This window comes from Hipposideros armiger, unplaced genomic scaffold (assembly GCF_001890085.2).
Source record: "Hipposideros armiger isolate ML-2016 unplaced genomic scaffold, ASM189008v1 scaffold_175, whole genome shotgun sequence".
In the NCBI taxonomy this organism is placed as follows: domain Eukaryota; kingdom Metazoa; phylum Chordata; class Mammalia; order Chiroptera; family Hipposideridae; genus Hipposideros; species Hipposideros armiger.
This window is the reverse complement of record NW_017731525.1, coordinates 381861-399141: the sequence shown is the minus strand read 5'-3', so window position 1 is coordinate 399141 and position 17281 is coordinate 381861. Positions and strand designations below refer to the sequence as shown.

The following is a 17281-nucleotide window of genomic DNA, read 5'->3' as shown; positions in this document are numbered from 1 at the left end:
CTATCCTACACATTGTAGGTACTTAGTAAATATTTGAATATTTACCTGACTCTTTAGAATCAGGGTCAGTGTGATTCCACCAAATTTAATTCAGTAATTTTGATCCTAAAAGATCTTTCCTCTTGATCAATTCTTTTTTCCATTTTTTTCCATATTATTTCCTCTTTATCTCCCCCACAAAAATACTGGCCAAGTTTGAGCTCTTTATGTGGCTCACTTCATGAAAATAGTGAGTAGAATCATATCTAAATCAGGGACCTGAAAGAAAGGTCTACAACCTAGGTGATAGAAGATGACTTAATTTAAGTATACAAGAATTCATGGAATACATTTAGTGTTTAATTTCCCTCTTATACCATTAAGAAAATGTCAAGGCAAGCCATATCATGGGAGAAAATATTTGTAATATATATATATATATATATATATAGTTGAAAAAGAACGTGTATCCAGCATCTATAAGGAACCCTATAAATCAATAATAAGACAAATAACCCAGTGAAATAAAGGGCAAAATACTTGAACAGACACTTCACAAAAGAAGGTATAGTAATGGATAATAAGCATATGAAAAGGTACTCCACATCATGAGCTAAAATCACAGTGAAACACCATTTCACACGCTGGAATGACTATCATGAGAAAGACTGGTTGAACTACATGTTGGTGAAGATATGGAGCAAGTGGAACTCTCAGACATTATTGGTGGGAGTGTAAAACGGTACTAGTACTTTGCCAAATTGTGTGGCAGTTTTTTATAAAGTTAACTTACTTATACTTAGTAATGAACACCTTTTCAGAGTATAAATGAGAATGGCTTTTCTTATTTCTCTCTTTCATTTTTCTTTCCCCCTTTCCCATTTTAAAGCTGGCATGAATATGAGCCCAGTCTCACGACTAAAGAAAACCTGGGCCAAAGTGAAGACTGCGAAGTTTGACATTCTTGAGGTAGGTGCAGCCGATGTTTTGCTGTTAAAGTAACATTTTATACCTGGAAAGTGGAATTCCTTTATTTGATCTCACCTCTTGATCAGATAGTACCACAGAGAAGAAAACCATCTCTTCTTACAGACCCAGGGACAGAAAAGGGAGTAGAATTGGAGGAGGGGGGGATAAATCAGGTTGTACACTGGTCCTTTCATAGCAAGAGGGTGTCCATTTTGGAGTGAATTGACTGAAGAAATGGTGACCTGTCAGTCACATCACATTGCATGCCAGGAAGGAATTTGGGCCCTGAACACTTTGGAGTTCTATTGGGTTGTCGGAAAAGTCATGACACATTTTTGCAATGAAAAACATAGAAAAAATACGTCATAACTTTTCCGATAACCCAATACTTCCATGTATGCCTACTAACTTTATTTTACTTACAGTGTCCCAGGGAAGGAGTTCCCCATTCCTACAGAAATTTTCATTCATTATCCTTTCAACAAATTTAGATAGCCTATGAAAAACCCTTCCAATATCATCTCAGGGTAGTAAGATGTATACATAAAGGCATTTGTGTTTGAATCAGATTTGTGTCATTATTACCTTGGTGTGTTGGTGCTTTGAATCTACTAACTTTGGAGATAATAATTAGTTTTTCCTAAGCTTCCCCCCAAATTGGGAATTATCATTGGGTATGTGACATTTTGCTTTATTCATATTGTCCTTCTTGTAAGATAGTATGCTTCAGTTATCTGTGAATGATTTGTTACCCAAAACAAAGAACAAATTCAGTGGAATGTTGGGTCACTATAGGTGGCTAACCATCAATTGACACATTAACCTTCAAATGAAATCGGGAAATGGTTTCTTATGTAGGTGTTTGACTCTTTGTTATCAGTTTTAAGTTTAATCTCAACAGTGAACCTGGAAAGAATTTGGTCTGGGTTTAACATTATCAAAGCTGACATCCACTTAGGTAAATAAAGCAAACCTCAGGAAAGAAAACATTTGTGTTCTCATGTGTTGCATGCCTGTGTGTGTGTATGAGAGGGATAAATCACATTCTTAATGAGTTCCCTAACTTCTTTTGAATTTTTTTATGTACAGTTAAGAAAAGTAGGATCTTACAAACTTTCTGCAGGTGAGGAGTAAATAGTTCATCCTCTCCTCTCTTTTGTCTACAGCATCAGATGGACCCTTCAAGCAATTTCTATAATTATCGAACAGCTCTTCGTGGGGCAGCACAAAGATCTTTAACTGCTCATAGTAGCAGAGAGAAGGTATGTGCTTAAAGGAGTTTTATTCATGGTAGAGTTGCCATGGTTTGTACTGAAATGCAATGTGAACCTCTCCTGAGCTTCTTTTACCTGTTCAGTTCTAAGAAAGAAAGCTGATACACTGTAGAAATTTTATCACTTGCCACGTGGGGAAGGGGAATACTAAAGGAAAGTTGGACTGCAGAAAGGGAGAGGTAACTTGATGTAGAATTTTGCAAATGTACCAACCACATAAATCTCACAGCTCAGTACCTCAGAATAGAGCAGAGGAGTAGAGATCTTACCTAAAAGCTATTACACTACTGCCTCATTTCCCTGGGGCTGCCTTATGATGATGTATCCTTAATATCTTTTAAGTGCATTAGTAATATATTTGTCCCTTTGTATGGGGCCCATTGTTTTTTTGGGAGTGCTTAATTGAAGTGAAGCCTGTATTATTTAATTTAATCCTCACCACAACTCAGTGAGGTAGTTACTGCTGTTTCCATCTTCAGGTGAGGACACAAGGCTTTCTTAGTATGTTAGGCTTATACCAAGGATTGGCAAACTTTTTCTATTAAGGGCCAGATCATAAATATTTTAGGCTTTGTGGGCCGTAACATCTCTGTTGCAGCTACTCAACTCTGATATAATAGCACAAAAGCAGACACGGACAGTATGTGGCTCAATGAGCATGCCTGTTTTCCAGGAAAGCTGGATGGCCACTATAATTTGAATTTCATATAATTTTCATGCTCATGAAATACTATTCATTTGATATTTTTCCAGCCATTGAAAAATATACATTATGGGGCTCCCTAGGCTATCCCAAAGCACGTGGTGGGCCGGGGCTGGCCTGTGGGCCACAGTGTGCAAACCCCTGGCTCCTGCTGCCAGTACATTGTGGAGCCAAATATTAAACTGATGTCTGACAGAGTCCAAAGTCCAGCGCTTCCCAGTCCCAACTAGTCTTTCAAAGAAAGGAGGCTCGGGTGTGCTTTTCTTATTGGTACTGTGCCTGTTTAATTCTAAAATAACAGAAACACTAGTAACATTTGAAAAAGAAGTGTATCTTTAACAATTCAGCTTAAGAGACTTCCACAGACAATAGCAAATGATTAAAAGTATATTAAAAGGGCTGTCAAAACTGAAGATTCACTTTGGTTATTTTCAGAGAGCAATGAAACAAAAAAAATAATCAACACCTTTTTTTCAATTACTTTAGGGGGGAAAAATCTGAAATTTTCTCTAGAAGTGGAAATTGATACTTAATATTGTTGTGTATGTGCCAAAATATATGTTTTCCAGACCTCCCATGCATTTAGTATAGACATACCACATGAGTCATAAGCTTAGGGAAACTTCAAAAACCTGTTCTTGGATAAAACGTAAGTCCATGATTTGTGTTTGGACCATTATTTGCATTGTAGCAAATTTAGACTCTTTAAAAAAAAATGTTGGGGGGCCGTCCAAGTGGCTCAGTTGGTTAAGAGTTGGCTTAAGAGCACGAGCTCTGAGCAACAGAGCCGCCAGTTCAATTCCCACATGGGCCAGTGATGCTGCGCCTGAGCTGAGCTGTCACTGACAGGATGGCTCAGCTGGTGTAACAAGATTGCCTGTTCAGTGGTGGGCTATGCCCACCCACAACTAAGACTGAACTCGGCACCTTGAGCTGAGCTGCCACCCAGATGGCTCAGTGGATATTGTGTACTTTTAACAACAAGGCTGATGGTTCGACTCCCGCATGGGATGGTGGCTACGCCCACCCGCAACTAAGATTGAACACAGCACCTTGAGCTTAGAGGCCACAAGCTGCCGACAGGAAGCCAGATGGCAACTGGCGCCCTCCTCAACAAAGATTGAAGAACAACAACTTGGCTGGTCCCCTTCCCCAATTTCCCAACACTGTTCCCCTCCCCCAATTCCCCAATTAAAAAAAAAAAATGTTGGCATTATAGAGAAAGAGGAAGTTACTGTGTCTGAGCTTTGTTCTTTGTTAATTATGGGTTTAGTAGGATTTCGGGGACTTTCTTAGTGATTATTATTTTAGGTTAATTAATTAGATACCACCTCATCAAACCAAAGATGTGAGGCAGGGAAATTTTACTAAAGAAGCCTTATTGGTTTTTAAACCACCATTAATTTTAATGTGCACATTTATATTCCGACTTCACTTGGGCACATCTCATAACATATTGTGCAAGGTACTTTGGTGATTTCCCATGAGAACAGGTGCTAACTTGTTCTGCCATACAAAGGCCAGGTTTACTCAATAAGTTTGTAGCAACTAAAACCCTCAGCTCTCACGTTATCTTGAGCAGTGTCTTCAGGGATAAAATAAAATGTTCATCTAAAAAAATCACTCATCTAAAATGTAGAATTCTAGATGATATAACAATACACATTCTAGCAGGGATATGGGTCACACATCTAAAAATTTTGGTACCTGCAATGACACGTATCGTATTAATATTTTGCTCTAAATAAGGGGTTGCTGAATGAAAAGCAAGAGTTCCTTTAGATTTTTTCCCTTTGATTATAGTTAAAACATTCAGATTTTACTACAGGCAGACCTCGTTTTATTGCACTTCACAGATATTGTGTTTTTTACAAATTGAGTGCAAGACCCTCCTCCACAAGCAAAAGATTGCAACTCACTTTATTGCGATACTCACTTTATTGCGGTGGCCTGGAACCAAACCCACAATATCTCCGAGGTATGCCTGTATATACTATTGCATTGACAAAAATAAGGAAAACAGTAGGAACGACACGAAGCCATCCATCTCCCCATGCCACTTGTTCTTTGCTGTGTTTGGGTTATTAATAGAATTTGTGTCTTAAGCAAAATTATGTAAGAGAGGAAACTGCTGTCATGGTAGGTAAACAGAACACTGGATCTTAATTCACTGGCCTTTTGTGTAATCCAGAGTTAAGGTCGTTTGTTAATTTCTTGTATCCTTAGATAAGAGGCTAAATGTTTTATTTGCTGAAAACAAACCAGAATCTTCTGTTTTCTTTAGATTGTGATACCGTTCTTCAGTCTTTTAATCAAAGACATTTATTTCCTCAATGAGGGCTGTGCCAACCGCCTCCCAAACGGCCATGTCAACTTTGAGGTAAGGATAGGCTGCAAAAATCTGAGCACGGAGAAAGGCGAGCTTCTCCAGCATTGCATCCCAGGCCAGGCAGCCAACGCTGATTCCAAAGTTCTAGAACCAAGTTTTCTTCATTCCCTACTATTTTGTGAGAAAAGAACAATACTGAGTAGGATAAATTAACTGCACCGTTATTATTAATTATTTGGAAGTACTTGAGTATATTTTTACCTATACCTAGCACATATCTATACCTAATTTTTATTAAATTTAAAAAATCATGTAATTCAAAAGATCATAAGCCAGAGGGAAACATTAAATGGAATTGGCTCTTCCAAGCTTTTAACTTTTGGTGACTGCTTTGAAAGTTTTTTCTTTTATTCTTTTCTAGAAATTTTGGGAACTGGCCAAACAAGTGAGTGAATTCATGACATGGAAACAAGTGGAATGCCCATTTGAGAAGGACCGGAAGATCTTGCAGTATCTGCTTACAGTCCCAGTCTTCAGTGAAGACGGTGAGTTGGCCATTAAGCCGGAGCTGCCACCAGTGTCCCCAAACCCGACAGTTAGGAAATTAGTGTATAAATGCTTGGTGCCTAGCTCTTCGTGTAGTATGAGACCTGTCTTCTGACCTATTCCATCTTAAGAGTTTTCTGTTGCACAGAAAACTGTATAATTTATCCCTAAAATATTTACCAGGCACTCACTTAATATTCACCCGTATGTTGGTGTTTCTGGGTTTAAACATTCTTTATAATACTATATCTACAGAGCTTGGGGCATCAATGAAAGTTTTTAAAGAATTAAAGAATTTTCTTCCTTGTTTGGGCTTGCTTCAGTAGAGAAAAAAGATGTTTTGTGGTATGTTGATATTCAAGGCAATTTGAATATAGAAACACAGTTAATTACTATTCCTGCTGTTTGAAAAAAAAGTAGTGGAATGTCTTGACCTATTAAAATGTTAGGGAATTTGAGGCAAAGTGGTTGATGATGTACAGAAAAAATTGACCAAAAGAGAGTTTTTAAAGATGTAGGGATTTATTCCATTGATATGTTATATCCTAATATTTTATAAATCAGCAGCATGTATCAATGAATAATTTCCTATAGTAGATGGATAACATTCATGATAATGACTGAAGAAAATTTTCAATTAATATTACCGTTCTAGAGAGGACTTGATTGTTTTAAACATCTATATGGGATTAATAACACTCTTTTAAATTTTTGGATGAAGATGCTTTTTGATTTAAAAATAAAGAAGATATATTAGAAGGATGGAAAATTGGCCTAGAAAATCGGGCTTTTTCCTAAGATTAGGTTTTTTTTGTTTGTTTGTTTCTTCTTTTTGTTTTTTTTGTTTTTTAAATCAAGGCTATCAAGGCCTATCCCCTTCTTTGTAAACAACATAAGTGTGAGTGTGTGATAGCATCATGTGGCTATCAAAGGCATTTGTAAGGCTTTTTGCCTCATAAATTGCCTTAGTTAATTAAGTTTCATTTTGGCCTAGAGGCCTTTGGGTTTTTGTTGAGATGGTCGGTTAGAGGCAAAGTGATACTCTATATTCTGTGCTCTTAATGAAACTATGAAGCTTCTTACTTATAGTGTGTGTGTGTGTGTGTGTGTGTGTGTGTGTGTGTGTGTGTGCGCGCGCGCACGCGTGCGTTTTTAAGGAGCGTGTTTTGCTATAGGGTTTGGCTCAGGTTAAACAGGGGAGGATGGTGGTGGATAATATATCAGGAGATGGCTTCATTGTTAATGCATTCTTACTTTTGGTTGATCGTAGCTCTGTACTTGGCTTCCTATGAGAGTGAAGGACCTGAAAATCATATAGAGAAAGACAGATGGAAGTCTTTAAGGTGAGTCTCATTGCTGCACAGATCTAAAGGAGATGTTGGCCTCGCGCGAGGAAAGCCACATGCCTTCTGTAGGAAGCCCCCATCTGCATGTTCCAAGTCCTCTGCGTCTTGTCTCCTGTTACTGAATCTTTGTGGCTTGGGATCCTCACTGCCATCATTCAGTTTTACTGCCTTTCATTTCTTTATATTGGCAGATATCTACAGTATCTCTGTTTTTCTTTCTGTCTTCCATTATTTTATGGAACGAGGAGCTGAAATTACCCCATGGTGCGGTGCAGAGAGCACTGAGTCACTCTCTTCATCTAAAAGATAAGAAGTTCAGACTATATTTCTGAATAGTCCTAACACTAAAATTTTATTTGACCCGAGATAAAAAAGACCTAAGTTCCAGTTGGTTCAATAAATTTGGTGTGTTGCTTATTGACTGGATCTTGGTCCCCACTTCGGTGGGAGAGAGAGAGAACATTTAAACATAACCCAGAATATTTTCAAGTTTAAAAATTTTGTTAATCTATTACTACTTTCAAATAAATGCATTTTTAAACAAAACTAGAATAGGCACATTTTAACCATTTGAAATACTTCAATAGGCAAAAGCAGCCTAGGATATAATAATAATATAACCAAAATTGCTATATTTGCATTTCTACTAAGAAACTCTGGGAACATGTATCTTTTTGTACCAGGGTTGACAAACACATTTACTCTTTTTCCCAATCATTTGGGAGCCTTCGTTAAATCATACTGAGCTAGGTTTCATGAACCAGGATATATATCTAAGATATATTTGCTTTTGTGTGATTTTGTTTGTACTTCTCAGTGACGAGGGGTGAGGTATATTGGCATTGGAATTATTATCCTTAGAACAAGTTATGGTGACTGGTAAAGGACTGGAGGTGTTTCTTTTATCCCTAGGCACAAACATAAAGAAGATATGACCAATGCCTGGAATCATGGGCATGGGACAGCCTCCTGGGCTGATGCCCAATTCCACTTTTATGAAATTTAAAAGTGTGCCTGCTAGTGGCACATTTATATTAAAATCTTGTATTACTTTGTGTTGGTATTAAAAGGTATTAACTACACTCTTAAATAGTATTCATGTGTAAAACATGAGCCTTAGAGCACACATTTTGCTGGATAAAAGATTTGGAAATGACTCCTTTCTGTTATCCTTTTTAGATGAAATACTTTCTATTTTTTCAAAAGCATTAAGTTGGTATGGTCTCCGAGTATAACTTAGCTATTGTTCTTTTCCTTATAGATTTTTAAGAAATTGGTAAGCAGATAAATGATACCTGCTACCTGTATTAACCTGTGAAATCCAGACATACTTAAATAATGCATACGTACCACATTCTTTTCTAGTTTTTATTCTTTTGTGATTGTTATTCTTTTATGCCATATTCCTATTTGAGGAGTGGTTTATTTGGAAGGGTTTGTAAGTCAAAGGGTTGATGGTGAAAGCTAAAGATTGAATTATGTAAGTTTCCTATTTGTATGTACTGTACACACAGTATACTATAACATTTAACATTTGACTGGTTGGTATGTGACCAAAGAATTTAGTGGAGAATTTAGAAATGAGAGGTGAAAAATAGGGTGCATTGTACTGGCATAAATTCCGACATGAATCCATGAATTCATCGGCATTTGTACTCAACTCAAAAGTGCTCAATAGTAATACTTTGCATTCATTGAGGGACTATAATAGAAGTGGCACAAATAGAATGGATGATATATAAAGAAATACACACACACACAGTGAAGATGTATTCTTGGTATAAAAGACTATTTTCCATGTTAAAATTGTTTGTAAGGGGCCCTGAAAAACAGTCTCTCCTTCAAGTCTGGCTTTAAGCTGTGAACTCCGTGTCTTTCATATCTTGTCTGTCTCAAGGCCCAGCCCTAATGCCTCCTGCTCCCTGACCCATGTGTCCTCAGAAAGAGTCCCTCCTGAAATCATGCAGTCTAAGGCTGTCTTCCTCTCCTGTGACAGACCCCCTGTTGTTTTGTAGTGTATGTGCTTCTTTTTCCTACCACTGTGTAAGCCTCTTGTGTTGGCCATAGCACTGGATACATGCTCCTGCAGTGCAGAGGGATGACATTGGGTCACTGCAGGTAATTGGCCAAGGTATAGCAACCACAGAGAGGATAAAGAAAATGGGCTATGATCATTTGCAAAACTACATATGTTAAGTGGATACTAAGATACTGATTGTTCTAGAATGATAGTACCAACCTGAAAACCTATATATAAGCTTTGAAGGCAATATTTTTACATAGACACTTTTCCCGTTGTCCCTAGAGCCATTCATCCAGACACTTAAGTTCAGCAATGGCAATGAATGACAAATATACCTCTTCGAGTAAACACCTTTCGTGTCACCTGCTGTTTAAATGCTCTCAATGGGCATGGAATGTGAAGATGCTTATAGTTACAGAATAAACCCATCTGTGATAAGACCATTATATATCTAAAAGCTTTTTATCATTAATGACCTTTGTTTTTTGTTTTAATATAAAGCCACTCAAGAGATAGATTTACCTATAAACAAAGGTTTTGCCATCTCCATTAAAACATATTTAAGTGACTAGAAGCTAGCAGTTCTCCAAAAAAACCAGGACTTCAACACTTAATATTTTTTTCTTCCTCTCTTTAACTATATTAAAACAAACAAACAAACAAATCAACTTAAAACACAGGAAAAATGAAGCTAGTATTAAACAAGACATTTTCAACCTGTCAGATAATCTGACACATTCGTTCTTACATTGTCTTTTTTTATTACCCAGGTCGAGCCTCTTAGGCAGAGCTTAACGAATGGGCTGCTGACTGCTGCTGCTGCTTCTGCGTCAGGCAGATCACAGAGGGGCTGGCCTTGGCTGTCGGCATGTAGCACTACAGAGTCACCAAGTCCCCGTGAGCACGCTCACTCAGCAGCAGATGGGGAACTTATTTCCCACAGCGGACAGACTGACTCAGATTTTGTGAGACTGAAATGTTCACGGAAGACACTTGAGAAAGAATCCTCTGAAGATCCCAGCTCTGCACATGATTCATCTCCTGGAATTTCCATGTGAATCACAGCTCTGCACCTGGATGGAGCTTTCTTTTGTGTGTGTGTGCGTGCGTGTTTTTTATTTGGTTGAACATTTGCTGCTAATGGGACTTGCCCAGCTGAGTGCTGGCTTTTAGGAAGCCCATGTTTCTTTGTTAACTTAAATGAAAAAGGGAGAGGAGGGAGAGGGAAAAAAACCCTCTGATTAGATCCCAGACTTCAGCTCAGCAGTGTTGCCAGGAGGGAAAAAGACTGGTTGAAATCTGACTGCGGACTTGATTTCGCTTAGTACGCGCTGTGTTGTGAATTCCTCTCCTCCCTCTTCCAGTGAGGTTTTGAGTTGGCTGCTGGTTAGCAAACTCCTTTTTACCCATATAAGTTATTTAATATAATAATGAAGCTCAACACTGTGGTAGGAAAATAGCCACTAGGAAAAAAAAAAAAAAAAGCAGAGTTTGTCATTGGACAGCTTAACATTCTAGAAGGATTTTTTGTTTTCTTTTTCCTTCGAGCTGTTTACAACTGACCACTGTGTTCTACAGCTGTATTTTTTCAGTAGTTTTTTTTGTTAGTTTTCCATGACGCCTATTTTTTTTTCCTCTTGTAAATTTAAATTATCTGATTTTAAGGGTCTTGGAAAAAACCCATGGCCTAATTACAATTTAATTTTTTAAACAGACTGTTATGTTTCATTGCCTTTCGGAGGCTGTTGGTGACTAAACATGTGAACAAAGAAGAAATTGGAAAAGTTACCACCACCACCACCACCTCCTCCCCACCCCGCCACTACAGCAGTGAACAAAGCAAATGAAAAACATCTTGTGTTAACTCAAAAGTTGATCTAATTGTGAAATAGTTCACCTTGTTAAACATCTAAAGTCTGTAGTTGCTCTGCAAATAGCCACTGTATTTATTTACTCTAGGAGAAGCTGTAGAGTAGTAAACCGTGCTAATGAAAAGAACAAAACATCATGTTCAAACACAGATGTATTTGAAAACTTAATGACATGGTTTCAAAAAACAGAGCATGTATATATGCTACCCGCCATCTCAGCAGACCGGAAACGTCCCCAAGTTGTCCCTTTACAACCATCAATATATTTCACACTCTGCCGCCAGGAGTTGTGGCGTCTTTCTTTTCTTTTACGGATGGGATCATTGGGCGGGGGGTGGGCTGTAGTCGCAGAAGTTCAACCCACGTGACTGGCTAAAAATGTGTGTGTCCTTGAGGGAAGTGGGCTGTAGGAGTCTGTGTGTGAGCACTGATTTTCTGAAAGTGAATCCTAGTCAGCATTTAATAAACACGACTTGCCAGGAACTTCCTAAGTATTTAGCATAGATCACCATCCCCACTTTTTAGGTGTAGAAACCAGCATATTCATAAAAATAATGACTTGTCCAAGGCCACAAAGCTATTGAGAGACCCAATGATTTGAAGTAGGCCTTCTAATTCCAGAGCTCACGTTGTAAACCACACTGCCAAGCCTTCTCGAACTTCAGTACAACTTTCAAACTTGCAAATAGCCTGCGGGTCTTCCATGCAGGTCTGGATTCTGTAGGTCTAGGGTGGGGCCCACATGCCGCAGATGCTGCTGGTCTTGGAATCGCTTAGAGTAGCAAGACGCCCCAAAGTCCTGCCTCCTTCCCCCTGCACTGCCTTTCCCTGAACTTTGTGCCCCTGTAGTTGTTTCGGTGATAGCAGCAGTGTTTATCTTTAACCGTCTATATCAGAGGTCTGCCAACTATGAGCTACTGGCCAAATCTGCCCATTTCATGTGGTCCATAATGGAACAGTGGTTGAAAAATCCTAAAGAAAAATAATATTTCCTGACACATGAGAATTATATGAAATTCAAATTTCAACATCCACAAAGTTTTATGGGAACACAGCCACACTCATTCGTGCATTTTCTTGTAGCTGCTTTTTGCTACAGCGTCCTGCAGTGGGGATGGAGATTGGATGGCCTGCCAAGCCTCAAATATTTATTCTTTGGACCTTTACAGGAAGTTTGTTGACCCCTGATCTGAGAAGTTATTTTGAGCATTACAATGAATTTGCAAAAATGCTATCAGGTCTTCATTATGGCATTAGATACCTAAATGTGGCTACTGGAAGAACATTTCCAAAAGTGGAATTAGGCCTACAAAATGTGAGTCTGAGTCAATTTAATCAAAAACTTTTCACAGTTACCACTCTCATCCATAGCCTCTTGCTTCCATGTTCAGATAAGCCAGGGGTTTAAACCATGTATTAACTTGCCTGTGGAACTCATTTACTGCCCCCCTCATAGTGCTGTGTGTGGATCTGGACTCCCCAGCATGTTATAGGATGCTTTTATAATTTACGTGGCTGGCTGGAAGCCTGGGTAAATACCCGCGCAAACAGCAGCAGGCAATGTCGGTCAGGAGACTTCCATTCAGGATGTGTTCTGTCCAGGCACGCCACGCGTTCCAAAGCAGCAGGCTTGGAGGTGAGGCCTGGAGGGAGCCCCAGAACACACTGGCTCTGGCGGGAAGAAGAGGGCACCTTCCACTCTTTGAAGCGTCCCTTATTTCTGAGGACACTGGCCTGAGTTCCCCAAGGGTGGCCCGCCTTTCACCTAACAAAGAACATTATGGGAAATGGGTTGTCTTGTCTTGGTCTTTGAAGGTTTTTCGTTTGGCCTCTCCATTTGACCTGGCTGTGGCACCCCTGTCCCTTTCCTCACCCTTCGTCTAATACACTTTGACTTCTTCCTGTACTTCCTTTTTTTTTTTTTTTAACTTTATCGGGGTGACAATTGTTAGCAAAGTTACATAGATTTCAGGTGTACAATTCTGTAACACATCATCTATACATCACATTGTGTGTTCACCACCCAGAGTCAGTTCTCCTTCCATCATCTTATATTTGATCCCCTTTACCCTCATCTACCACCTCCCTTCCCCTTGACCCTCACGTTTGACTTCTGCAATTACAAAAGGTGCTCAAAGTGGTTACCAGCAACCTAATTTTAATACAGTTTTTTAATTTTCTTAAAATGTGTATATTTTTTTTGGCACCCTCTGTATATAGGAATGTTGAACTATAGATTATTAACCTTTGCTACCTTCTGCTTGAGCGCATTTTGGTTACCCCGTGGCCTGTTTCAACAAAAGATAGTACCTTCCTCTATTCCAAAAACGTTTTACTATTCTGATGAAGAACACAACTAGGAATAGAAAAGAAGATTAGGCTAATTTTCTTTTGGAGCTAAGTGTTCAATAGAACCCCTGAATTCATTTCCTGGTGGAAAAAATATGGCTAGTGACCTGGAAACTACTAACCAAACATATAAAACTCGAAGTTATCCTGATGGCAACTCTATTAGCTTTACACTTAATATATTTTAAAAGAAAAGACTTCTGTCAGACTTGGGCCTCTATAGGCTTAATAGAAAATGGGCACTTTTCTCATGGGACACTTCCTGGATAATTCAAGTCAAAGCTTTTTTATTTTTCTGTGTTTGAATGATCAGATTGTTGCCTCAATTTTCTGCTTCACGTCATCAAGAGCACTGGGCTTAGCTCATTGCTAACAAGAGATGTTGGGGTTTTAGGTTTCCATATACAAACCTTATAGGTTAGGGACCTGTCGTTCAAAACAAGCAAATAAGGCTGTCTCTATGCAAAATAGACCTCTGCCTTAATTCTGTACTTAAGAATCAACTCTTCTTGATGGAGGTGTATAGATACTGGGGGTGCCAAAAAAAATGTGTACAAGTGGACATGTTGGTCAATGTTGTTCAAGCAGTAATTCACTGTAATCAGAAGTGTCTGGACATTGATGGACACTTTACCTCTTGTAAATGCAGAAGTCAAACATGACTTGTATTCATCTTTTGTTATCGGTATATATTGAGTATTACAACTTTAATAGTTTTTTCCTTTCTTATAATGTGTATACATGTTTTTGGCACCCTCTCTCTAAATATTTTTATTAATTCAATGAGGTAATTTCCAAGTAACTAATTCCCTTTTGAGTGCTGACAGCCTTCAGTAGGCTTGAATGCCACTGCACCAGCCTGAAACCCTGCTTCATTTCTGTAAGATTCCATCTAATAAGAAAGGAAACATCCAAATGTGTGTAACCAAATTCTGGACATGATGAGGCAGCTGTCTTACATATTATTAACTGTTGGCATATTTAAGCTTAAATGGGCACATAATCCAACATTTTAGGACTTCTAAGGAGTGATTTGTAGATAATAATTTAGGGGATTAAAGAGGAAGAAGGAAAATGATATTTCTTAGAATAAACATAAAAATTATATTCTCCTTGATGGCTGCCAAACTAGTGGGCTTTCTGTTTCTACTGTGAAACAAAGTTTGCTTTCTGTCCCTCTTTCCACCTGTGCAGCTGGAAGAAAATGAAAGTTAGTGTGAAATCATCTTTCTCTGGGTGAATCAGTGGGAAAGTAAGTTCAGCAAACTGTGTTGTCAGCTTGGTTGAGATCTGCTGTTGGAGAGCCGTGGGCATTGTTAAACTTTTTGCAATGTGATTATGAATCCTCATAAGTGCAAGTGAGCTGTGTGGGGAGTGAATGTGTTAAACCCACAAGCCAGCCAGTCATCAGTCTGGGTATTGGAGAGTCACGGGGTTTTGCTTTGAGTTGAGTACATTTCAAATGTCACCTAAGATATCTGGATTTAGGGAATGGGCATAAATTTAAGTGATTCTGATCCCTTCTCATGGATGACACTGTCCCCAGAGATCAGCAAAGGAAATCCAAGGCTTCTTTTAAAAATTATGATTATTAATTAGAATGGTAACACTCCCAATAATTATTAGTGTTTACTAGTGCTTTTTAGTTATATGTTTATTAGTACCAATAATCATAAGAAATCCATCTTCTAAAATAATATAAAAGTCCATTGTTAAAAATAAAAACAACTGGAATCAGTATTGCTTAAGGTCATGGGGTAAGTTTGGAATACACTCTATGAGAGTAGTAGATGTGGAATGTGAGAACTAAGCGCTAAACCTCACTCTCCCCAGATTTCTGGGGCTTTAGGGCAGCCTCCCCACCTTTTTCACCTCGGTGTCTTCATTTATAAGCAATGGGTCTGGACTACGTGATGTGGAATCACCATTCCGAGTCTAGGAGTCTGTGGTTTGCGAAAGCACTTTCTCAGCTTGCTGGGCTGAAAGGTGAATTAGCAAGTAAACACAGCACTCTGCATTTGTGCCTCCAACATTCTCTTCTTCCTGCCTGGCTCTTTTGTGTTTACTTTCATTGTGTTTGAAGTGGGAAGGGATAAGAGGCGAATTGCTACTCATAGGAGACAAAGGAATGATAAATGCTCAATTCACTCCTCCAGTTGTACCCCATGCCACACAACCCAACAGAGTTCTTTAGAGTAAAGAGTGATTGCTACCCAGGCTAGAAACCAGTATACATATTTCGTACTGACACCAGTTGTATGACTTCAAGGGGACTAGTTAAGAAAGCATAGCATCCAAAGGCTACAAAAGTAACTTTCTTCTGTAGACTACATCTTTGCTATAACAGCTGTTGTAATTGGTCTTGTTTATATAGATCAAATCACATATAAAGTGTCTGTTCATACCTAGTCTTTATAAATGAGTCTCTATTTGGCTTAAAAGACCAAGACTCAGACAAATGATGATCAGAGTCCACTTCTGCATTTTGTCAAGTTGCACACCTTGGGCCACAGGCTGAAGGCTGCAGGCTGCCCAGACAGGAGTCAGCTACTGAATTGGACATACCTGTTCGAGGAAGTCCTACCAAGGGCATGCCCCAGTCCCAGGAGGATGGATACCCTCTTTCCTTGCTCTGTGAAGCCTAATCCAGGAATACCTCCGCAAAATAGAAAAGATCAAAGGAATAAAAATTCAAATAAGAACTTAAAAGAGGAAGAAAAATATAGAGGGATGTGTAAATATGAAAGCTTTTGCCAAGTGGGGGATTTAGTTTAACAAGGGTTGTGACTTTAGCAGTATTAGAGCTTCTAAATTACTCAAACTCATTTAAAATCTAATAAGAACAATGAAGCTAGGAAATATGTTCTCTTGGGAAATTACAAACGATTTGCTATACAAATAGGTATTAGGTAAATGAATACAACTAGGTAACTGGGAGAATTATTTTCAATGACAGTAACTTACTGAACTAACTCCATAAAATAAATGTTATATGATTCTGGAAAATAGGCATCACCAATCCCTCTCCACCTGTTCAAAAATTAGCAGCACAGAAAGGAGCTGGCTGGAGAGCTTGCTGTCAGCCCGTTCGGACTTAGAAGGAAGCTAAGAGTAACTAAGAGTAACCCTAAAAGGCTCAAGAATTGTAAAATGCTTCCTTTGCTTCAGGAAATTCTCTTGGCTTATAGATAAATTTAGTTCTGCTGTGATGGCCAGAAACAAATGGGAAAGGGGGTGAGGGTGCAGGCCTATAACCAAAATATTCTTACTAATAGAATTTCCTGTGTTCAGAGAGTTCAGAGTCCGGTGCAAACAGTTCTTTGGGTTTTTTCCTTGAGTTATTTTTTCAGCCCATACTCCGTCAAGATGGAATGACCCTGAAGGGAGTTTTACTCGGCCCTCATCCCGGCCCGGGTGTAGGCTGTTAGGTCTTTAATTCCCAGACACTTACTCCTCAATTGCACTATCGGTTCTAGTGGAAACGGAGAGAATAAGGGAAGATAGTTCTGTTACTGCTAAGATTGACCACCTCTTTCGGGACAGTTCCCAGGGGCTGTTGTGTCTGGAGAGTCTCTTCTTTGTCGTAACAAAGAGTCCTATCAATTATCCTTGCTTGGAATGGACCTGGGCCCCAAGAGATCAGTGGTCACCTGCCCGACGCCTGCCGAGGATTGGGGGATGAAGAGCGGAAACTCAGCTCTGCCAGTAACCAGACAACACTATTCCCAGTACAGCTGGTAAGTTCCTACCTCCCATCCTACCTCCTCCACATGCTCTGCACCCAAGAGCTTCCCCTCACTCTTCTCTCCAAATCAAGATTTCCATGTCTTCATCTTAGCTAGCAATTCAACACATTTAAACTTGTTAATTAAGTCATACTACTATGTGATTG

The 17281-nt window shown here is 39.0% G+C and overlaps 1 protein-coding gene across 5 annotated transcripts in view; it reads left to right on the top strand.

The window, feature by feature from the left end:
• The window catches only part of RASGEF1B (RasGEF domain family member 1B), a 545446-nt gene extending 534120 nt beyond the window's left edge, over positions 1–11326 (top strand). For all 5 annotated transcript variants that reach the window (XM_019652195.1, XM_019652196.1, XM_019652198.1 and 2 more), the window contains 6 exons: positions 869–948; positions 2115–2210; positions 5210–5305; positions 5676–5799; positions 7071–7143; positions 9940–11326. In XM_019652195.1, the coding sequence (XP_019507740.1) occupies positions 869–948; positions 2115–2210; positions 5210–5305; positions 5676–5799; positions 7071–7143; positions 9940–9964 (494 nt within the window). In that variant the 3' untranslated portion in view covers positions 9965–11326. The remainder of the gene's footprint in view (positions 1–868; positions 949–2114; positions 2211–5209; positions 5306–5675; positions 5800–7070; positions 7144–9939) is intronic.
• Positions 11327–17281: the final 5955 nt, after the last annotated feature.